The 25,008-nt window shown below is 42.2% G+C and overlaps 1 protein-coding gene across 2 annotated transcripts in view; it reads left to right on the top strand.

Annotated features, from left to right (window-relative positions):
* Positions 1–25,008, top strand: part of SLC24A2 (solute carrier family 24 member 2) — a 306,778-nt gene that overhangs the window by 202,364 nt on the left and 79,406 nt on the right. For both annotated transcript variants that reach the window (XM_010338722.3, XM_010338723.3), the window contains 2 exons: positions 4,667–4,765; positions 8,259–8,377. In XM_010338722.3, coding sequence (XP_010337024.1) covers positions 4,667–4,765; positions 8,259–8,377 — 218 coding nt within the window. The remainder of the gene's footprint in view (positions 1–4,666; positions 4,766–8,258; positions 8,378–25,008) is intronic.

Below are 25,008 nucleotides of genomic sequence, written 5' to 3'. Positions count from 1 at the left end.
ACCCTTTCTGAGTAGCAGTTCCTAAGCTCTTGCTGTTTATCAGAGGCCATTGAAACATACAATGGGTATTAACCCATTGGACCTTCCAAGAACTGTATGAGCTGGATGCTCTTCTTGTCTCCATCTTACTCATTGTGAACCTGAAGTGGAGAGGGGTTAAGAACCTAGTGTATCATGAGGTTCTTTTGAGCAAATGCCTTTTGCAACAGCAGTAGTTCCTTGGTCTGAATTTTGGTTCTGCAGGTGATGGGGGAAAACTGATCATTATCTTCCCATTTTAAGATTGCAGAGCTATCCATGGTTAAAGCCCAAAAGCCAGCTCTATCACCCTGACCTTCTTAATTGCAGAAAGATGTAAAATGATTCTTTTTCTAATCAGTTTTGGGGGATTCACTGAAACCTGAATACCAGTCCAATAAGGCCCTATATGCTTCAACTCCTGGGTCTGAATGTGGCTGATTATTTAGCTCAGCCTGTGTGGATTGAGAGAAGAGAAGATGGCAAAATTCTAGAGTGACTCTGGGCCACATCACCCTTATCCTTGAGATTCTGTTTGATTCTCGTTTTTCCTCTTACTTAGAGTTCTTTCAGTGCCACACATTGTGATAAGCCCTTTACCCACATTTTCTCACAGAAGACCCCTGCAGCTAAGCTCTTCCCTGGATGACAGAAAATGAGTACAGGGCATGTATGGACATAGTATGTCACCAGTAACTCTACCAATACAACTGGAATCCCTGCTTAACAGATGGGAAAACTAAAGCCCAGAAATATTTAGAAACTCACCCATCACTCAGCAGAGACACTGAGAGAGCTGGGAGTTGAACTCAGATCTACCTGCCTCTCAGTCACATCCACTTAGCCTCCATTTAACCATCAAATTGTGCTGTCCCAACACACACACACCCTGTTACTATTCTTCCTAGCTTGTGACTTGGGGATGAACAGATTCTGAAGGTGCCATGTCTTCCAACCCCAAGGCAGAGAGGATCACTTCAAAACTCACAGGTTCTCTGCTGGCTTCTCCCCCGGTCCTTCAGGCTCACGTGTATCTGTTAGCTTCATCCTCACAGCATTTCTCAAAATGTGCCCTGTGACGATCCCAGGGCTGTCCAATGGGCTGGAATCAGCGAATCTGGCTTTGTCTCGCTCTGCCCCACCCTCCTGAAGGATTACACATGTGTGCCACATTCTGAAGGTGGGCCCTCAACTGCTCCCTTTCTAGAAACTAGTCTTTAAGGGAAAATCCTTCTAGGCTCTGGAGCAGCCGTTGTCAGCACTTATGTCATGGAATGACGTAATGATGCGACAAAAAGAGAAAAGATGGAGATAAGAGCATCCACCTCATACAGTTCTTGGATGGTCCAGGGGACTGTCTTTTCCTTTCCTTTCCCTTTTTCTTCCCATTTTTAATACCCATTGCATGTTTCAATGGCCTCTGATAAACAGCAAGGACCTAGGAATTGCTACTCAGACAGGGTTACAATTATTATAGAAGTGGAAGACAGGAAATTCTTCCCCAGGTCATATTAGTTGGGACAAAGAATCATCTAGGGGAGAGGTTGAATTGAAGAAGGTGGAGAGGTCTGTGGAGAAGATAGTTCCCCACCAGTCTTGCTGCTTTGCCTTGCTGCCCCTAAGGCTAAATCCCAAGAGGATACAAATAAGGCTAATCCCTCCTACTGTTCAGTAGTGCAGAAAACCTGAGGTGCTGCTGCGGTGGGAAGAGAGTAACATGCAGTCTCACTGGCCTGTAAAGTATCTGAGAAACTATCAAATTCCAATTCTAGGGTTATCGCCTACCCTGTTCGCCTAGATTTTCCTTGGAGATTTGGGGAAAACCAGCCCATGAGTGCCAGTGGCCAACAGTGTCCTGAAAGATGCTTCCTGGCAGACGGCATGGTTCCCCTTCCATGCTTTTGGGTCCCTTTTATTATCATTTCTCTCTGGCACACACCTTAACTCTGACAAGAGTCTTATAACCACAAGCAATATGTGATTAGCTGGTTTCTATCCAGTATTTTCTCTGGCATGATTCATGACTTTCGGACATTGTTTAAGTTGAGTTATTTCAGGTTTAATTTCCACTGACCTATTTGTTTCTGTTTCTGAATGCTTTCCTGCTTTATTATTATTTTATGTATAACTTTAAAATAGCAAATACTGATCATCTATCTTTCTTAGAGTGGCAGGATATTCTAAGTTCCAAAAATGCCCCTCAGACCATGATGGAATGGTTTTACTAGTAGAAGCCTCGTCTCCAATAAAGTTTCAGAACCTCCTTTTTTTCTCTTCTGGGTGGAAAGCACATGATTTGGGACTTTCTGGAGTTATCAACCCCTCTTTAGGCTGAGAGCTGCAGAGTACTGAAGCTCACTCTCGTTATCTGTTTATCTAATCTCCTAATAAGACTAGGTTTGGTGGCCAGGAAAGTGTCTTACGTTCACACGGCCTGGACAACCTCCAGGCAATCATAGCCCCCTGCCTGCCTCCTTCTTCCTTGCATTCCTCTCTCTCTCATTTCTATCCTTTCTTGTTCTTCTTTACCGCCTCCTTTTCCTAATCTTCAGGCTTTCTTTCCTTTCCCTTATTCTTCCCAGAGTTTCCCTTGGAGATTAAATAGAAACAACCAAATTCCAGCTACCTGCCAGGATGGTGAAGCTAATGCTGACCTTCAACATTCCTCACGGATGGAGTCATGCCCATCACCTTATCCTTCTTTCTCATTCCTTAGGCAGCCCAAGCCACACACTGACCTCTTTTTCTCCATTAAATGTTTTCCTTCCTACTTCTTTTGAGAGTGTACTCAGTGGTGCCCATTCATTGCCTAGACTAAGGTACTTATGTCCTAGAGATTGCCTTTGTTGTAACAGTGTCCAGGCTTGTGACTAATGGAGCCGTGAGCAGAAAAGGTCACACAGCCTGTGTCATTTTCACCGCTGGAGTCCATTGATCTGACTCTAGTTTACAGGTGCTGTCAGTCCCAGCCAGTCACACAAGTCATCACTATGACCACATGCCATGACTCCAAACCATGGAGGCAGGCAGTGGGTGCCTGTCTGCCATGCTTTATCCTAGGAAAAGAAGCTCTCCGGGAGAAACATTTTTATTTGGTTTGGTTCTAAATAGAAAAGTAGAGTGAGATCCCTTGTTAATATTCTGCTAGGGAACACAGTCAACAGAAAAATACCTAGTGGGAAAACTGTAAGGGTTGTGGTGTTTTGAGACACTCATATCTGAATCTAGGCAATAGTCAGTTTAAAATGAGAATTTTTTTATATATCTTAAATGTTCCCAAGGAAGAAATTCAAGGATTAAAAAAGAAAAATGCTGTTTCCCTAATCTCTGCACTTTTGCCTGCTTTTTTTGTTGTTGTTGCTTATTGCATGCATTTGCCCATTCATTATGTCAATAATGAAGAAGAAATTAAACAATGCACTTGCAGCATAGCTGTTTAAAATGATTATTTTGAGAATGGCATTTTTTTCTAGTACCTTTCTTTTTTTATTTTTCCGTAAGTTATTGGGGTACAGGTGGTATTTGGTTACATGAGTAAGTTCTTTAGTGGTGATTTATGAGATTTTGGTGCACCCATCACCCACACATACACTGCACCGTATTTGTAGTCTCTTATCCCTCATCCCCCTCCCACTCTTCCCCCCAAGTCCTAAAGGCTAGTGTATCATTCTTATGCCTTTACATCTTCATAGCTTAGCTCCCATATATCAGTGAGCACATACGATGTTTGATTTTCCATTCCTGAGTTACATCATTTAGAATAATAGTCTCCAATCTCATCCTGGTCTCTGCAAATTCTGTTAATTCATTCCTTTTTATGGCTACATAGTATTCCATCATATGTATGTATACATATATACCATGGTTTTCTTATCCACTCGTTGATTGATGGGCATTTGGGTTGGTTCCACCATTTCTCACTTGTGAATTGGGCCGCTATAAACATGCCTGTCTGGCACCGTTCCCAAAGTGTCTCATCACCAACATTACTTGCTGCACTCAGTTGATCCTTCCTTGCCCTAAATCCACAAATGGAATCAGTTGCCTCATTGATGCCTTAAGTGCAGCTGACTCAGCTAATCTGGAAAGCCCTGATGCATGCTCCTGACTCATTTAGAAACAGCAATGTTAATTATAAGAGAGGTTGAGTATCCCTTATCTAAAATGCTGGGGACCAGAAGTGTTTTGGATTTCAGATTTTGGCTTTCTGAATTAGGGATACTAAACATGTAAATGTTTGAAAACTGAAGTCAAATCAGGGGACCCTGGGTTTGGCTTTCCTTCCCAGCCCATTGTCAAAATCTGGTCTGGGATGAACGTTTAAGTCCAGAGAAATGGCCATGCCTCCAGAGCAGCTCTCTTTCTCTAGACCTGTTTTGGAGCTCAGCAGTAGGGGAGCTTTAGTGATGCTTGGTGCTTTTGTTAATTTTATCAGCAACTTGGATGGGAGGGAAGAGATTCTCAAATAGAGAATGGGCTGAAAAATCTACAAAGGCAAGAAAGTACCCTTCAGGAAGGTCCTGGTGCATTGGAGTTGGACAGAGTGGAGTGATCGTGCTGTTAGTACAGCGTGACTGAGGCGGCCACGTGCCTGCTTGGCCCTGAGACTCTTTATCTTCTTTCTCATTGTGTCTCCTTCCTGCTTCAGGGAGGTTCAGAGAAAAGGCTTCAATTCTCCACAAGATTGCCAAGAAGAAATGTCATGTGGATGAGAATGAGCGGCAGAATGGGGCTGCCAACCACGTAGGTAAGTGCAGGGAAGCATCAATCCCATACCTTTCCTGGGGGAAGCAAGGGGAGCAGAGAGTCAGAACCAGTGTGGGAACCCCTGTCTTGGTGCGGACACAGACCTCTGCAGCACAGCCCTTTCCCGGACAACAGGAAATGAGTCCCTCTTCCCCTGTGGGAACAGGGTATGCATGGGCATTGCACGTCACCAGTAACTCTAGAAGTCCAAGAAGAGTAAAATTATTCTCTGAGGAACCTGAAGTAAAACCAACTCTTAACTAGTCATCTCCATTCAAGAATAGAAAATCACTGTATTTCAGGAATTCCACATAAAGAGTATACACGTACACACACATACACATGTACACGCACGTGCGCGCGCGCACACACACACACACACACACACACACACACACACGATGTCATTTAATGTTTAACCAAAGGTGAGAGTCCCCCTTTTGTAATTCTTGCCTGCTAACCAGATTTTTTTTACCTGTGACATTGCTTATGGCACAGACTTGGTCACTCCTGAACTGAGTGACAGAGTCCTTTTGAGATGAAGCTGCCTCCTGTTTCTTAAGAATTCAGCAATAACAGTCCCCAGGTCTCTTTACACTGACTTTTGCAGAGCTCCTATGTGACCAGATTGTGACATTCAGACATCTTATTTTAACTTGGAACATGATGTTCCTTCTCTCCTGTCTGTAACTATAATATAGCTCTCTAATTCTAAATTCAAACTAAATTTAACCTGATCTGGATCTATGCTATAAACGAAGCTATTACCCAAGTAACTAAAATTATCTGCAGACAAAATTCAACAGCATTGCACTCCAAATACTGACACTCCATAGAAGACTTTCTGCCTCTCCTGTCATCCTAACTTCTACCTCAGGGAAAATTTTTGGCCGAGAAATAGTTAAGATGCAGTTAGATATGAAAAGAGAAACTGGAAAGAAGTCAGCTAAAATGTTAACAATAGTTACTTCCTAAAGCTGGGATGATGAGTTATATATTTTTTTTCTGCTACTTTATGCTTCTATAAAGTTTTTTAGAATAAGTATATTTTACTTTTGTACTATAAAAAGGTAAAGCCACGCCATGAAAGTCTACCGCATAGGTTGAGTTTTGTTAGTGATGTTTAGATTCAACTGCACAAGTTATTTTTTCTACTTCCCTTGTTGACTCGTGTTTTGTAGAATGAGGTAGCTTAGAATGAAAGATTCCTAGGCTCAGTCCTAGTCCTCCTCCTGATGACTGGCCAAGCTTAGACTTGGATTTAATCTTTTTTAAGGAGGTAGGACACTTAATTCCAAGGATTTTTCTAATGTTATTGAGTCTCTGAATGACTTTGTAACTAGAAAATAGTGTGTGTCTAATGCTTTTCAAAGTAAGATTTATGTTCATATTTTCTTTGAGTATGAGCCCCCACCCAGCCTGCTGTGTAAAAGCACTTTGTAAGCTAAGATGTGCACACACAGGTTCAGTATCATCCCTGGCCAGTAGTCTCTGCTCCTCTGTTCATCTCTGTTCTTGGACATCTTCACTCCCCTTTTATGCGGTATTCTGTGTTACTAGGGTCAACTTACCATTGCAGGCTGATCCTAAGGTTGTATCACATCAGCCAGTAGATTTATCCAAACAGAGTTTTAATGTTTACCCAAGGTCCTTAGTATTTTTTAATTTAAATAACTGAATCAAGCATACTAAGAAAAACTGGCATAGCCACACGTACCACATCACATACATATTGCTGTCACTGCTAAAAACTTGGAAAGATAAAGTAAATTTGAGTTTCTATGGTATTTCTAATTTAAATCTTTTCATGTGTCTATATTCCACAACTAAATACATAAATAAACGTAAATATTTCCATGTGATTTCCAAAATGTGGCTGCTTCAAACTCAACAATTTTTTTGTAACTCAAATTATTTTCTTAAGCACCAGTGATAGAAATGTCTAGTCCTTCTGAAGCTGCTGGGGAAAAAAAAGGTTATTCTCATGTTTGATGAGCGGCTGATACTACTCAGATATGATACTGATGAGCATTCTGATACCCCCAGCAATGCTGACAGCGTACTACAGCCTCATTTCCTCCCAAAATCCATGATTTGACCTAAAACAGCCAGAGTGTGTGCTTTCAATAGGAACCTTTAAATTTCCCTCCCAGTGAAGTCTGAGCAGACCTCAGTGGTGCAAAACACTGATCACCTGGAGGTACTCCTGTTTGTTATGATAAAAAAGAATTCCTCTAGTGAAAGGCAGGCACTATAATCAGGATCCAAATCGTTTATGCTTCTTAATTGCTCTGCACAAGGCACTGTGCTCAATGCTTTATATGCATTTTCTTATTTAATCTTTACAGAAGTACTCTTTTCTCATATTTGTCTTATTGTCGTTATTAGTGGTAGTAGTAACAACAGTAATAGTAGTAGCAGTATTGTTGCCATCACCCCAATTTTACAGATGAAGAAACTGAATCTCAGAGAGGTTGAGTCGCTTGCTAAGGGTCACATAGCTCAAGCTGTAGATCCAGAATATGAAGCCAGGCTTGTCCGATTCCCAGTGTTACAGAGTCCTAGTGCTTAACCATTACCCTAGAGTCACTTCTCAAGTGTCAGATCCACACTTGCTGACCTCTGACTTCACTCTAGCCAAATGTTCTCTCTGATTGAGGAATGACACAGGCTTTGGCCTCTATTACTTGTCCGGCTCCCCGTTGCCTTGCCTGCAATAGGAAGCGCCCATGTGGAGTGTGCTGAGTAGCATTCACCAGCCTGCCCTGCCCATGGCCACCTAGGCACTGGAAGAGTTTCCACTCACAGAGCCTGAATTACAGCTGAGCATAATGTCCCTTGGAGGTCAACCTGTCAAACCCCCTCATTTCACAGATAAGTTTCCCAAGTCCCAGAGGAAGAAGGAGACTAGCCTAAGGTGACAGCCTGATCGTAGCAGAGTAAAGTCTAGGACCCTGAAGCCCTAGCCAATATCATTTCCAGAGTACAGTATGAAAGAAAAGGTATTGTTGTAAGAAAATATCTGAAGGCTGCAGTCCTGGGTGTAAACAATAATATGTAGATTGGGTATGGTTTTGGTTTTTAAATGTCTACGTTCATGTTCCTGAATAGCTAGTTGGTAAAATTGTCTAGACTCGAGAAGGGCATACTATAGGAGCTGATAGGGCACTCAGGGTAAGGTGTCATGCCAGAGCAGCAAGCCAGGGTACTATTAAGGATTCAGGGTGGTATCCTGAAAGATGTGGGGAAGAACAGTGAAATTCCTTTCCCACTGGGCTCAATACCAGCCCTGGGCCTTATCACCTCTGGGACACCACTGTCCTCTGCTTTGGCCCAATATTTTAGGAAGTTCTTTTCAATATTGCTCTTTACCCCCATTGATTCCATTTGCGCTCTCTCTCTCTCTCTCTCTCTCTCTCTCTCTCTCTCTCTCTCTCTCTGCGTGTGTGTGTGTGTGTGTGTGTGTGTGTGTGTGTGTTTAAATTATGTCACAGAAAAAATAGAGCTTCCGAACAGCACCAGCACAGAAGTTGAAATGACACCATCCAGTGATGCTTCAGAACCTGTACAAAATGGAAATCTCTCCCACAACATTGAAGGTGCAGAAGCCCAGGTATGGCTTTTCTCCATTGCTGTAATGGGCTACTGTTCTTATTGATGTCCTACCTTGCAGCACAGACCCTGTTTTCTCCTTGGAAGCTCCAGCTCTCAGCTCGGTGGGAATCAGGTCGGGTCTTATTCATCCTTGTGTATATTGCCCAGTGCCACCTCAGGGTCCCACATGCGGCAAGCTCTACATTTATTGAATGAATATGAATATTCTCTAAGCCACTGTTTCTCCAGGTGAGGACTTATACATCAGCATCTCCTAGGGATGAAAATGCAGATTCCTAGGCCATGTATCAAGTGTGATAAAGCAGGATCACTGGGAAGAAGCCCATAGGAATTAGCGTTTTTAATTAGCTTCCAAGGTGATTTTTTTTATTTATTTTTATTTTATTTATCATACTTTAAATTCTGGGGTACATGTGCAGAACATGCAGGTTTGTTACTTAGGTGTACACATGCTATGGTGGTTTGCTGCATCCATCACCCTGTCATCTACATTAGGTATTTCTCCTAATGCTACCCCTCCCCTTGCCCCCTACCACCTACAAGCCCCAGTGTGTGATGTTCCCCTCCCTGTGTCCATGTGTTCTCATTGTTCAACATCCACTTACGCATGAGAACATGCAGTATTTTGGTTTTCTGTTCTTGTGTTGGCTTGCTGAGAATGATGGTTTCCAGATTCATCCAAGTCCCTACAAAGGACACAAACACATCGTTTTTATGGCTGCATAGTATTCATGGTGTATATGTGCCACATTTTCTTTATCCAGTCTGTCATTGATGGGCATTTGGGTTGGTTCCAAGTCTTTGCTATTGTGAACAGTGCCGCAGTAAACTTACATGTGCATGTGTCTTTATGATAGAATGGTTTATAATCCCTTGGGCATAGCATATACCCAGTAATGGTATTGCTGGGTCAAATGGTATTTCTAGTTCTTGATCCTTGAGGAATTGCCACATTGTCTTCCATAATGGATGAACTAATTTACAATCCCACCAACAGTGTAAAAGCGCTACTATTTCTCCACATTCTCTCCAGCATCTGTGGTCTCCTGATTTTTTAGCGATTGCCATTCTAACTGGCCTGAGATGGTATCTCAATGTGGTTTTAATTTGCATTTCTCTAATAACCAGTGTTGATGAGCATTTTTTCATATGTCTGTTGGCTGCATAAATATCCTCTTTTAAGAAATGCCTGTTCATATCCTTTGCCCACTTTTTGATGGCATTATTTGTTTTTTCTTGTAAATTTGTTTAAGTTATTAGTAGATTCTGGATATTAGCCCTGTGTCAGATGGGTAAATTGCAAAAAAATGTTTCCGTTCTGTAGGTTGCCTATTCATTCTAATAATAGTTTTTTGTTTGTTTGTTTGTTTGTTTGTTTGTTTGTTTTTTGCTGTGCAGAATCTCTTTGGTTTAATTAAATCCTACTTGTCTGTTTTGGCTTTTGTTGTCATTGCTTTTGGTTTTTTTGTTAAGAAGTCCTTGCACATGGCTATGGCCTGAATGCTTTGCCTAGGTTTTCTTCTAGGGTTTTTATGGTGTCAGGTCTTATGTTTAAATCTTTGATCCATCTTGAGTTAATTTTTGTATAAGGTGTAAGGCAGGGATTCAGTTTCAGCTTTCTGCATATGACTAGCCGGTTTTCCCGACACCATTTATTAAATAGGTAATCCTTTCCCCATTGCTTGTTTTTGTCAGGTTTTTAAAAGATCAGATGGTTGTAGATATGTGGCATTAATTCTGAGGCCTCTGTTCTGTTTCATTGGTCTATGTCTCTGTTTTGGTACCAGTAGCATGCTGTTTTGACTACTGTAGCTTTATAGTATAGTTTGAAGTCAGGTACTATGATGTCTCTAGCTTTGTGGCAGGGGGGTTTGTTTTTTGTTTGTTTGTTTGTTTGTTTTGCTTAGGATTGTCTTGGCTACTTGGGCTCTTTTTTGATTCCATATGAAATTTAAGGTGTTTTTTTTCCAATTCTATGAAGAAAGTCAATGGTAGCTTGATGGGGATAGCACTGAATCTATAAAATACTTTGGGCAGTATGGCCTTTTTCACAATATTGATTCTTCCTATCCATGAGCATGGAATTTTCTTCTGTCTATTTGTGTCCTCTCTTATTTCCTTGAGCAGTGGTTTGTAGATCTCCTTGAAGAGGTCCTTCACATCCCTTGTAAGTTGTAGTCCTAGTTATTTTATTCTCTTTGTAGCAATTGTGAATGGGAGTTCACTCATGATTTGGCTGTTTGTCTCTTATTGGTGTATAGAAATGCTTGTGATTTTTACACATCGATTTTGTATCCTGAGACTTTGCTAAAGTTGCTTATCAGCTTAAGGAGGTTTTGGGCTGAGATGATGGGGTCTTCTAAATATACAATCATGTCGTCTGCAAATAAAGATAATTTGACATTCTCTTTTCCTAATTGAATACCCTTTATTTCTTTTTCTTGCCTGATTGCCCTGGCCAGAACTTTCAATACTATGTTGAATAGTAGTGGGGAGAGAGGGCATCCTTATCTTTCAAAGGGAATGCTTCCAGTTTTTGCCCATTCAATATGATATTGGCTGTTGGTTTTTCATAAATAGCTATTATTATTTTGAGATACATTCCACTGCTACCTAGTTTATTGAGAATTTTTAAGATAAAGGGCTGTTGAATTTTGTCAAAGGCCTTCTCTGCACCTATTGAAATAATCATGTGGTTTTTGTCTTTGGTTCTATTTAACTTATGGATTACATTTATTGATTTGTGTATGTTGAACCAGCCTTGCATCACAGAGATGAAGAAGACTTGATAATGATGGATAAGCTTTTTGATGTGCTGTTGGATTTGGTTTGCCAGTATTTTATTGAGGAATTTCACATTAGTGATCATCATGGGTATTGGCCTGAAATTTTCTTTTTTAGTATGTCTCTGGGGGTTTTGGTATCAGGATGATATTGGTCTCATAAAATGAGTTAGGGAGGATTCCCTCTCTTTGTATTGTTTGGAATCGGTTCAGAAGAAATGGTTCCATCTCCTCTTGTACCTCTGGTAGAATTCAGCTGTGAACCAATCTAGTTCTGGACTTTTTTTAGTTGGTAGGCTATTAATTGCTGCCTCAATTTCAGACCTTGTTATTAGTCTATTAAGAAAGTCAGATTCTTCCTGGTTTAGTCTTGGGAGGGTGTTTAAAGTCCAGGAATTTATTCATTTCTTCTAGATTTAGTGGTTTATTTGCATAGAGTTGTTTGTAGTAATCTCTGATGGTAGTTTATATTTCTGTGGGATCAGTGGTGATGTCTCCTTTATCATTTTTTATTGCCATCTATTTGATTCTTCTCTCATTTCTTCTTTATTAGTCTGGCTAGCCATCTATCTATTTTGTTGATTTGTTCAAAAAACCAGCTCCTCAATTTACTGATTTTTTGAGGAGTTTTTTGTGTCTCTATCTCCCTCAGTTCTGCTCTGCTCTTAGTTATTTCTTGTTTTCTGCTAGCTTTTGAATTTGTTTGATCTTGCTCCTCTAGTTCTTTTAATTGTGAAGTTAGGGTGTTGATTTTAGATCTTTCCTTCCTTCTCTTGTGGACATTTATTGCTATAAATTTTCTTCTACACACTGCTTTAAATGTGTCCCAGAGATTCTGGTACATTGTGTCTTTGTTCTCATTGGTTTCAAAAAGCATCTTTATTTCTGCCTTCATTTCCTATTTATCCAGTAGTCATTCAGGAGCAGGCTGTTGAGTTCCCATGTGGCTGTGCAGTTTTGAGTGAGTTCCTTAATCCTGAGTTCTAGTTTGATTACCCTGTGGTCTGAGAGACTGTTTGCTATGATTTCCATTCTTTTGCATTTGCTGAGGAATGTTTTACTTCTAATTCTGTGGTCAATTTTAGAATAAGTGTGATGTGGTGCTGAGAATAATATATATTCGGTGGATTTGGGGTGGAGAGTTCTGTAGATGTCTTTTAGGTTTGTTTGGTCCAGATCTGAGTTCAAGTCCTGCATATACTTGTTAATTTTCTCTCTCATTGATCTAATATTGACACTGGTGTGTTAAAGCCCCCCACTATTATTGTGTCAGAGTCTAAGTTGCTTTGTAGATCATTAAGAACTTGCTTTATGTATCTGGGTGTTCCTGTATTGGGTGCATGTATATTTAGGATAGTTAGCTCTTCTTGTTGTATTGATACCTTTACCATTATGTAACGCCCTTCTTTGTCTCTTTTGATCTTTGTTAGTTTAAATTCTGTTTTATCAGAGACTAGGATTGTAACTCCTGTTTTTTTGTTTTGCTTTGTTTTTTCTCTCCATTTGCTTGCTAAATTTTTCTCCTTCCCTTTATTTTGAGTGTATGTGTGTTTTTGCTCATGAGATGGGTTTCCTGAATACAGCACACCAATGGGTCTTGACTCTTTATCCAATTTGCAAGTTGTGTCTTTCAATTGGGGCATTTAGCCCATTTACATTCAAGGTTAATATTGTCATGTGTGAATTTGATCCTTCCATTTTGATGCTAGCTGGTTGTTTTGCTCATTAGTTGATGCTGTTTCTTCATAGTGTCGATGGTCTTTACAATTTGGTATGTTTTTGCAGTGGCTGGTACAAATCATTCCTTTTCATGTTTAGTGCTTCCTTCAGGTGCTCTTTTAAGGCAGGCCTGGTGGTGACAAAATCTCTCAGGATTTGCTTCTCCATAAATGATTTTATTTCTCCTTCATTTATGAAGCTTAGTTAGGCTGGATATTAAAGTCTGGATTGAAAATTCTTTTTTTAAATAATGTTGCATATTGGCCCCCACTCTCTTCTTGCTTGTAGGGTTTCTGCTGACAGATCCACTGTGAGTCTCATGGGCTTCCCCTTGTGGGTGACCCGACCTTTCTCTCTGCTGCCCTTAGCATTGTTTCCTTCATTTCAACCCTGGTGAATCAGGTGATTATGTGTCTTGGGGTTGCTCTTCTCAAGGAACATCTTTTTGCTGTTCTCTGTATTTCCTGAATTTGAATGTTTGCCTGCCTTGCTAGGTTGGGAAGTTCTCCTGGAGAATATCTTGAAGAGTGTTTTCCAACTTGGTTTCATTCTCCCCGTCACTTTCAGGTACCCCAATCAAATGTAGATTTGGTCTTCTCACATAATCCCATATTTCTTGGAGACTTTATTTCTTTTCACTCTTTTTTCTCTAATCGTGTCTTCTTGCTTTATTTCATTGAGTTGATCTTCAATCTCTGATATCCTTTCTTCTGCTTGATCAATTCAGCTATTAGAACTTGTGTATGCTTCATGAAGTTCTCATGCTGTGTTTTTCACAAGTTGTTTATGTTCTTCTCTATGCTGGTTATTCTAGTTAGCATTTTGTCTAACCTTTTTTCAAGGTTCTTAGCTTCCGTGCATTGGATTAGAACATGCTTCTTTTGCTCATAGGAGTTTGTTATTACCCACCTGCTGAAGCCTGCTTCTTTCAGTTCATCAAACTCATTTTCTATCCAGTTTTGTTCCCTTGCTGGTGAGGAGTTATGATCCCTTTGAGGAAAAGAGGCATTCTGGCTTTTGAAAATTTCAGCCTTTTTTGCTGGTTTCTTCCCATCTTCGTGGATTTATCTATCTTTGGTCTTTGAAGCTGGCAATTTTTGGATGGTGTCTCTGAATGGATGTCCTTTCTATTGATGGTGAAACTATTTCTTTCCGTTTGTTAGTTTTCCTTCTAACAGTCAGGCCCCACTGCTGCAGAACTGCTGGAGTTTGCTGTAGGTCCACTCCAGACCCTGCTTGCCTGGGAATCACCCACTAGGGCTGCAGAACAACAAAGATTGCTGCCTGTTCCTTCTTCTGGTAGCTTTGTCCCCAAAGTGTACCCGCCAGATGCCAGCCAGTGCTCTCTTGCATAAGGTGTCTCCCATTCAGGCTACATGGGGGTCAGGGAGCCACTTCAGGAGGCAGTCTATACCTTATTGAAACTCAAGCACTGTGCTGGGAGATCCATTGCTCCCTTCAGAGCTGCCAGGCAGGGACGTTTAAGTCTGCTGAAGCTGTACCCACAACCGCTCCTTTTCCCAGGCGCTCTGTCCCTGGAAGGTGGGGGCTTTATTTATAAATCCCCGAGGAACTGCTGCCTTTTATCAGAGATGACCTGCCCAGCAAGAAGGGATTCTAGTGACAATCTGCCTGCAGAGGCCTTGCTGAGCTGCCATGGGCCCCACCCAGTTGCTGTGTAAATTTCCCGGCAACTTTGTTTACACAGGCCAGGTTAAACCACCTACCCAAGCCTCAGCAGTAGCAGACACTCCTCTTCTACCAAGTTCAAATTTCCAAGGTCGAGCTCATACTGCTGTGCTTGCTGCGATAATTTCAAGCCAGTGGATCTTAGCTTGCTGGTCTTTGTGGGGGTGGGACCCGCCAAGCTAGATCACTTGGCTCCCTGGCTTCAGCCCCCTTTCTCAGGGGAACGAGCAGTTCTGTCTTGCTGGAATCCCAGGCGCCACTGGAGTATGAGAAAAAAAAAAAAAAAAAAAAAAAAAAACTGCAGCTAAAATGACCACCCAATTTTGAGCTGGAAACCTGGGGCACTGGTGTTGTAGGCACTAGAGGGAATCTCCTTGCCTGCAGGTTGTGAAGACCGTGGGAAAAGTGCAGTATCTGAGCCAGAGTGACAGAGTGTCAGAAAAAGTCCCTAATGGCTTCCCTTGGCTAGGAGAGGGAGTTCTCTGGACCCTTGTGCTTCCCGGTTGAGGCAATGCCCCACCCTACTTTTTCTCACCTTCCTTGGACTGTTCCCACTGTCTAACCAGTCCCAGTGAGATGAACCTGGTACCTCAGTTGGAAATGTGGAGATCACTCGCCTTCTGTGTTGCTCATGCTGGGAAGTGCAGACCAGAGCTGTTCCTGTTCGGCCCCTAATCCCCATGTAGCTTCTCCAACCTAGCAGGGCAGGCCAACATTCAAATTCAGGAAATACAGAGAACACCACAAAGATACTCCTCAAGAAGAGCAACCCCAAAACACATAATAATCAGATTCACCAGGGTTGAAATCTTGGCAGAAATCCCCAAGATGATTTTTAATGTATGATAAATTTTGATAGTTGCTGCAGTCTAATCCTTTCTCCGTGACTTTAAGGTCAGTGTTAAGTAATAGAGAAACTGTAGCCATCAAAACTCAGTGAGCCCACTTTGGCTTTCTCTGTCCCTGCGGTTGAAATTAACACTCTCTGGCCCAGCCCACTATCCAATGGCACAACCACTTGAACTGTTCGGTGTAGTAGTTGTAAAACCTAACATTTCTCAAACACCTTCTATTTGCCACAGCTTCGGCGCTAGGCATTTTAAAGATGTATTAGTCCATTTTCACACTGCTATAGAGAACTACCTGAGACTGGGTAATTTATGAAGAAAAGAGGTTAAATTGGCATATAGTTCCACTGAGAGGCCTCAGGAAACTTAGGATCATGGCAGAAAGTGAAGGGGAAGCAAGCATGTCTTACCATGGCAAAGCAGGACAAGACAAGGGTCAATGGGGATGTGACGTACGCTTTCAAATAACCAGATCTCATGAGAACCCACTCACTATCACAAGAACAACAAGGGGGAAATCTGTCCCCATGATTTAGTCCCCTCCCTCCAGGCTCCTCCCCCAACACATGGGGATTACAGTTCAAGATGAGATTTGGGTGGGGATACTGCCACACCATATCAACATCACCTTTAACCTCACAGATGAAGGTATAGGCATTACTAGCTTACTAGCTCCTCTTTTTTTTTTTTTTTTTTTTTTTTAGACAGAGTCTCACTCTGTTGCCCAGGCTGGAGTGCAGTGGTGCAATCTCTGCTCACTGTAACCTCCACCTCCCAGGTTCCTCCCTTGCCCTCCTGAGTAGCGCACACCACCACGCCTGGCTAATATTTTTTGCACATTTAGTAGAGACAGGGTTTCACTCTGTCTGTTGACCAGGCTGGTCTCACACGTCTGACCTCAGGTGATCTGCACGCCTCAGCCTCCCAAAGTGCCAGGATAGGCGTGAGCCACTGTGCCCAGCTAGTAGCTCCATTTTAGAGTTGAGGAAACTGATGCTCAGTGAGATGAAGTGGTTAATTAGGATTACCTAGTTTGTAGATGGTAGAGCTGAGATTTCATCTCAGGACTGTCCAACTATACCATTTCCACCACTGCCTCTAAACCACAGTTGCTCAAAGAGAAGGCAAAACCACCTTTGGTGCTTGTTAGATTTCTGGATCTCATTCTGATCAGGTGAATCAGAGTTTCTAAGGCCTGGAGCCCCAAACTTGCATTTTAATTAGGCATTTTAAACCCTGCATTTTAACTAAGTCAGTGTTTCTCAAACTTTAATGTACTTATAAATTCTCTGAGGGGTCATATTAAAATTCAGATTCTGAATTTGTCAGGTCTGCCATGAGGCCTAAAGTCTGCAGTTCTAATGAGTTCCCCAGTGACACTGATGCTGCTGGTCCAAGGACCTTACTTTGAGTAGCACTACCCTAAAGTTTGGAAGCAGCCTCTAGACAGAATTTCCCCAGTGAGCTGAGAAGTGATATGATGCCTGCAAATAGAAAACAGTGTACAGTCAGTATAACCCAGCAGCCACTTCTTAGGAAAAACATGCTAATTGTTGCCTGTTACCCTTATTCTCTGATAGAAATTATATATTTATTTTCTAAGGAAAATTTCTTGATTTAACAGAAAAAGTAAAGAGCCTGCTCCTCCTTCTAGCCTTGTCTCCCCTGCCTTCTATACTCCTTACCTTCCTGCCCAGAGCCCTGTGTTCCCTTTGCATTAGCTCAAGAGAGAGCTGGAAGAGCAGCTTATGTCCACATGGATAAGCAGCGTGTGGCAGCAGGAGGCAGGCCCCAAGGACATCTGGCTGCCCTTGGGGATGGCACAGTCACAGGTGTGCAGAGGGCAGCCTCATCGCCGTGCCTCTGCATCTGACTGACAGAGGGACATCTGTGCCCCTGCAGGGGAGGACCTTGCTGCAGGGGAGAAAGAGTCCCAGATGACCCCTCTCTGAACAGGGCTGTGCTCCTAGGTCTCCACAAAGGGGAACAGAACAGATTTGTGCACCACCCTGATAAGCTCAGAGCTCAAGAGCAATCAGGTCCTCAAAGAGCCACCCCACCATGGCCCACTGCATTTTTGGTAGAGACGGGGTTTCACCATGTTGGCCAGGATGGTCTCAAACTCCTGACCTCAGGTGATCCACCCGCCTCGGCCTCCCAAAGTGCTGGGATTACAGGCATGAGCCACTGCGCCTAGCCAGAAGCAGTATTTCAGTTGAGATCTAAGGACAATAGGTAGTAAAGGAGAGAGGTGGTGAGAGTGGGGGTGTCAGCAGGGCAGGAAAGAGAAGAACATCACCCTTTTTAAAGTTTTTAACTTTTGTGGGTACATAATAGGTGTATATATTTATAGGTTACATAAGATAGTTTGATACAGGCATGGAATGTGTAATAATTGCATCAGGGTAAATAGCATTTACCTTTGTGTTACAGACCACCCAATTATACTTTTAGTTTTTTAATTATTTTTGCCTGTAGTCACCTGTTCTGTTAGAAAATGCTAGGTCTTACTCATCCTTACTATTTTTTGTACCTTTAACATCACAGCTTCCCCCCCGCCCCACAACCCTCCTGCTACCCTTCCTAGCTGCTGATAACCATCCTTCTATGCTCTGTCTCTTTGAGTTCGATTATTTTAATTTTTAGCTCCCACAAATAAGTGAGAACATGAGACGGTTGTCTTTTTGTGCCTGGCTTATTTCACAATATAGTGACCTTCCCATTCCATCCATGTTGCAGATGATAGGATCTCATTCTCTTTTATGGCTGAATAGTACTCCATTGTGTATATGTACCACTTTTTTTTTTGGGGGGGGGGGACGGCATCTTGCTCTGTCACCCAGGCTGGAGTGCAGTGGCGTGATCTCGGCTCACTGCAACCTCCACCTCCAGGAATCAACCCATTCTGCTGCCTTGGCCTCCCAAGTAGCTGGGATTACAGGTGCGCATCACCACTCCCAACTAATTTTTGTGTCTTTAGTAGAGATGGTGTTTTACCATGTTAGCAAGACTGGTCTCAAACTCCTGACTTCAGGTGATCCATCCACCTCGGTTTCCCAAAGTGCTGGAATTACAGGCATGAGCCAGGATGCCTGGCTTGTACCACATTTTCTTTGTTTACCTGTTGATGGATACTTATGAAAGCAACCTGTTGATGGTTGCTTTCAGATCTCAGCCATTGTGAAAAGTGCTGTGCAGGACAGCCTGTGAGTGAATTCTAGATCCATCAGGGTCAAGTTACCTAGCTTCCCTGAGCTTTAATTTAGTTGCCTCATCTGTGAAGTGCCAATAGTAACAGTGCTTGCCTCATTGTGGCTATTATAAGGTTAAATGAAATAATATACATAAAGCCCTTATTACAGAGCTAGATGCTATTCATATGTCTCATTACAGCACCATTCAAGGTGTCCTTTCCCTGAAGGAGCTCATTGTAGGTAAAATAAAAACTTTTTCTGTGTATATTTGGGGAGCGTTCTGGGTATAATCAGTGAACATTGTGGTAGGTAAATAATTATGACCTGGTATGATCTTAGAGGTCTGTACAAAATGCTCTGAGAGCCTGCTGGAGGAAGAAGTTGGTCCTAACTAGGGGAGGTATAAAAACTCCATAGTGGTAGGTAAATAATTATGACCTGGTATGATCTTAAAGGTCTGTACAAAATGCTCTGAGAGCCTGCTGGAGGAAGAAGTTGGTCCTAACTAGGGGAGGTGTAAAAACTCCATAGAAGAGGCAACATTCAAGCTGGGTGTTGATGGGTGAGTAGGAGTTTGTCCCTCAGAGAAGAAAGAAATAACCAAAATAATAACGTGTGCAAAGGTGTAAAACCTTAAAAGGGAAGGTCATGTTTAGTGATTGGAGAGAAAGATAATAGAACTGGAGCCTAAAATAAAAGGTGAGAAGTAAAGAGCTATCCACCAGAAAAGGTGAGTTGGCTTGAATTTCTTCCATTATCTAATCAGAAAAGTTTGATTGTTTATCTAATATGTGTCAGACAATGTACTGGGCACTGCAGATCCCCACATGTTCTAGCGGAGAATATAGACAGGCCATGAACAAAACAAAGCAGCATGACAGGATGGAAGGAAAGTGGAGAGGCCCCTGTGGGCTGGGAGATGAGGGAAGGCTTCCAAGGAAATGGCATTTGAACTGAGACTGAACTTTGAGAAGGAACCAGCCAAGGGAACAGCACCCATAAAGGCAGAAATAAACTTGGCTTGTTTCAGAAACAGAAAAATCAGTATGGCTGAAGAGAGAGGAGTGGAAGGAGGAAGCATGGTAGCGACGAAGTCAGAGAGGAGGGCCAAGCAGAGCTGGCAGGCCTTGTAGACCGTGATAGGGGAGTTGACTTCTGTCTAGGGCAGCAACAGGCCATTGGGAGTTAGCAGATGTGATTTGCACTTGTAAAAGGTCCCTGGCACCATGGCGTCTTAGAGGTTGGATTTGGGGGAAAGAAGTGTTTATGATAATAGTGGGGCAAAGAGGTTGTTGCAGGCGTTGAGGAAAAGAGCGGCTGGCGACACGGTCTGATGTGATAGACGTGGAGGTGAGGAGAAATAGGTACATCATGAAGAACATTGTGGTACTGCCAACTAGTCTGGACTTCACCCTCTTGGGAGTGGGGATCTGCAGAAGATTTAGAGGGAGCAGTGGCAGCATCAGATTTGTTTCATAGAAAGACAGTTCTCTTAGAACGGTCTAGAGGGATCAGAATAGAAAAATACTAGACGTGGGGAGGCGAGGTAAGAACCCGCTGGTTCCGGGATTAGCACACTGCGCTCCACGGGTCGGATCTGGCCTGCAGCCTGTTCTGTGTGACCCATGAGATGAGAATGGGTTTTACATTTCTAAAGATTTTTTTTTTTAAAGGAAGCAACAGCAGCATATGTGGCAGAGACCATATGGACCTCAAAGCCTAAAATATTTACTATCTGGCCCTTTACAGAAAAAGTTTGCCCATCTTTAGTTTAAACCATCTGTCTTAAAAAGCAGAAAGAAAGGGGGAAAAAAGGAGTAAGAAGCTCTTCATGTACTGCAATGCAATGACCTTCAATCCATGTTGTTTAGTGAAAAAGGCAACCTGCCAAATTGTATCCAGTCTATTTGTACACTGAAAAAAAAGGGGGAAGGGAAATATCATAGAAGCATTTGCTTGGAATGCTGTCAAATAACTAGTGAGGCTACTTACTTCCAGAACAGGGGCCTGGGCAGTGGAAAACTGGGATGGAAAGGAAGCTTTTTGATATGCACCCTTCTATAACTTTTGAATGTTGGACCAGGCAATTGCATTACCTTTTCCAAAAAAATAATGCTAAAAATAATAATGGGTTAAATGAATACAGGAGCAGTATGCTTTGGTCACTAGAGCACGGACTCTGAGGATGGACCACCTGAATTCGAATCCCAGCTCTGCTGCTTACCAGCTGTGTGACCCTGGATGAGTGACTTAACCTCTCTGTTATCCATTTTCCCTCTCTGTGAAACAGGGATAATAATAGTTTCTATCTCAGGCGTCCCCAAACTTTTTACACAGAGGGCCAGTTCACTGTCCCTCAGACCGTTGGAGGGCCGCCACATACTGTGCTCCTCTCACTGACCACCAATGAAAGAGGTGCCCCTTCCTGAAGTGCGGTGGGGGGCCGGATAAATGGCCTCAGGGGGCCACATGCGGCCCGCAGGCCATAGTTTGGGGACGCCTGGTCTATCTCATAGCACTGTTGTGAGGATAAATGCTCTTAGAACAGTTCTTCACACATCATAAGCACTGCTAGGTGTGTGCTGTTATTAGCAATACTTAGTAACATTTTTTTAATGGCTATTGATTTTTTAATGCCCAGATGGCAAGGTAGTCTGTTGGTAGACCATGTATGAAGTGTGGATGAATGGCAGTGGCTGGATTTGAGAGGCATTTCTGAGCCTGAATTGGGAAGATTTGGTATTGACTTGGTCATAGAAAGTGAATAAGAAAAGGAAGCTGCAGATGATGCTGAGGTTTCCAAGCTGGAAAGTCTGGATGATGGGATGAAGTAGGGCTGAGCCTCCAGAGTCGGAAGGAAAATGTGAATGCGGGATGATCAGGTCACCAGAAGCACAGGTCCATGGAAATAATTCAGTGCCTTTTCATTTTGTTAGTTTTATTTCCTTTTGAGTTGTATTTTTAGCAAGCTCCATGAAGAGTGAGGTGCACATCCTGACTTTATTAATGGAAATTATGAGCCTCACGCACCACACTCGTTGCTGTTATTCTCCTGAGAGCTTAGCCTGCCTTGTGTAATTAACCTGTTGTTTTAAAAACCCTATTTACAAGTGAACTAATTTCACACTGTCACCTCATCTGTGAGAGGTTTCTGCCATACAGTCTTCACCGTGGTGATGGAGAGCATTTTAAAAATACTCTCTCGCAGAGGAATGAAGTTTTTGCTTCATTTATATATTCTGTGGAACCGAGAAATAATATGACTTTTTAAATGGCTGACTGATAATTATCTTTTCCCAATAACTGCTGACCCAGTGTTGTTCATTCCAACCCTGAGAAATCTGATCTGGGCTGCCACAGAATTTATCAACCTTCTCAAATCTTTTTTTTAATTATCATCCTTTAAGTTCTGCAGTTCATGTGCAGATCATGCAGGTTTGTTACATAGGTATACATGTGCCATGGTGGTGGTTTGCTGCATCCATCGCCCCGTCATCTACATTAGGTATTTCTCCTAATGCTATCCCTCCCCAATCCCTCCACCCCCTGTTATTCCTCCCCTAGCCCCCCACACCCCAGACCCCGATGTGTGGTGTTCCCCTCCCTGTGTCCCTGTGTTCTCATTGTTCAACATCCACTTATGAGTGAGAACATGCGGTGTTTGGTTTTCTGTTCTTGTGTCAGTTTGCTGCCTTCTCAAATTTTTGATGTTGAGAATTTAGCCAGGTTTGAAAGATAGTTCAAGGCAACATGCCCTCCCACCCAGAACCCAGCGTTTTCTTACATTTCAATTTTCCTGATCTAGATGGGGGATTTGCACTTGGCCCACATATACTGCAAAACTGTCTGCCTGCTGCATCATAATCCCTGCTGCTGTGACACATCAAAACTCTTTAAATACGCTCACAATGAGGGTAGCAGGGGGAGAGACTTGCAAATTCCTTAGATTCTAAAATCTAAAACTTCAACTTTATAAAACTGTGTCCTACATTTTCACGCAGCATGAGACGGCTTTTTATGTGTTGCAGTTTTTATTTCATTTCACTTCTAAGATTTTCCTCTGTCCTTAGGGAAATCAGAATTGTCCTTGCTTGGGCTAAGAGCTTCCCAGACGCACCGGTGGGCAAACAGATTTATATAAGAAAATCACATTCCTAGGAATGTGATTGACCAATTGACAGATAGATACAGAGACAGGAAGATAGATAACAGATGGCTGGAAATAGAGAATGTGTAAAATGCAGGCTTTTTTTTCTCACTCTACAACTGAAATACTACCTTGCCATATTAAGCTCTCTTTTTCTCTTTTTGGGAATTTAGCCCTGACTTACTTCTCCCTATCATTATCTTTACGTAAACTCAGTGAACTTTTTAAGATCTGCTTTCATAAAGCATCGTGGTGCTGATAAAAGTGTTAGTGAGTTTTATGTCACTAAGTGAAGAATGAGTAGTGGAAACATGATGGAAGTGACTGTGATTTTTAATTTCTCTTTTTTATTAAAAAATGCTCAAAAATGTCTTCCTACTATTAAATTTAGATCTCTGAGGTTGGTTTTTAAAAAACATGCCATGGCCAGGCATGGTGGCTCACACCTGTAATCAATTCCTGTTTTGGGAGGCCGAGGCGGGCAGATCACTTGAGCTCAGGAGTTCGAGACCAGCCTGGGCAACATCGCAAAACCCTATGTCTACCAAAAATAAGAAAAATTAGTGGAGTGTGGTGGTATGCACCCATGGTTACAACTACTTTGGAGTCTGAGGTGGGAGGATCACTTGAGCCCAGGAGGCAGAGGCTGCAGTGAGCCATGATCACACCAGTGCCCTTTAGCCTAGGTGACCCCATTGAAAGAAGGGGAAGGAGGGAAAGCAGGAAGGGGGAAACGGGGAAAGAGAGGAAGGAAAGGGAGGAAGGGAGGGAGGGAGGGAGGAAGGAAGGGAGGGAGGAAGGGAGGAAGGGAGGAAAAGAGGGAGGTCGGTCATTATGAAAATCAGCACTTCGTTACAGATTGTTGTTGTTGTTTAAAGTTACAGCTATGATTTTAGATCCTCTTTGGAAGATTTAATACATGTTGGTCCAAAAATGTTAGCTCTGATAGGGTTTTCCAAGATTATCCAATCATATGGTATCTGGAATTCATATGATGTCTTTCTTCCTACAATATTACCCTAAGTAAGCAAACACCTAAGTTCTTCACAGTGGTGAGGTTTAATACAGGGTTTAGGAACTTCCAAAGAGAATGTCACCTTTCTAAATAATTAAGGGGTAACAGCCAGGTCCACCATTTTCAAAGTTTAAAAATAGGCAAGACCTGCATTTCCCTGGTTTTTCAATTTCCTGAACGTCAGTGAAGTATAAGAGGCTCTGCCGCCCAAGAAGTAAAGGCATTGGCGAAAGGTGCCGTGTGTGTATCTGTGTCTGACACCTCCAGAACACAAGAGCAGTGATGGGGGAGAGACTCCAAAGCTGAATAGTGAAAGAAACAGGAATATCAAAAGACTCTCCATCAGACTGGATTATTTTATTTTATTTTTTAAAGCTGGGGTCTTGTACCATCACCGAGGCTGGAGTGCAGTGGTACAATCGTGGCTCACTGCAGCCTCCAGCTTCGGGGCTCAAGTCATCCTCCCACCTCAGCTTCCCAAGTACCTAGGACTACAGGTGCACGCCACCATGCTCAGTTAATTTTTTAAAATCTTTTGGAGAGATGGATCTTGCTGTGTTTCTCAGGCTGGTCTCAAACTCTTGTCCTCAAGAGTCCTTCTATCCAGACCCCCAAAAGTCCTAGGACTACAAGTATAAGCCACCATAACTCAGCACCAAAATCAGACTGGATTTTTCAAGGCCCAAACAGTGTTAGAACTATGACTGCCTTAGAAAAGAAATCCATTCGTGTCAGAGAAAACCCAAGACAAATTACAAAGCAAGCAAAAATTAAGTTTTTTAATTGACCAGGCCTTGGCATATGGGTTCCATTTTCTGGAGGGGATGTTTTTCTATACATACATATATTTTAGGAAAAATTAAGAGTCTAGTTCCTGTATGTGATAACCTGAAAAATATTTACCAACTGCTTAAGATGCACTCAAAGGCCTTTCAATACATTTAAAAGATGAAATAGATACAGATTAGAGTTCCTGCCTTAATTTTAATATGGACAAAGAATTATATATTCACTAAGCATCTTGCTATTAAAAATGCCATTTGTCATTGTGCTTTTTGAAGGAGTTTAAAGAATGTCAATTGTCCACATAAGATACATTAAGGGCTGATCATTAATAAAAAGGAAAAAAATTCCATTACCACCCTAGAAAGAAATACTACCATTAATATTACTGTTCCTATGAGTAATTTTAATCCAGTTGATAATAAGATGATGAAAATTATTTTTTAATTTT

This window comes from Saimiri boliviensis, chromosome 2, assembly GCF_048565385.1.
Source record: "Saimiri boliviensis isolate mSaiBol1 chromosome 2, mSaiBol1.pri, whole genome shotgun sequence".
NCBI lineage: Eukaryota > Metazoa > Chordata > Mammalia > Primates > Cebidae > Saimiri > Saimiri boliviensis.
The sequence above is the reverse complement of the archived record's forward strand: the minus strand, read 5'-3'. Positions and strand labels throughout refer to the sequence as shown.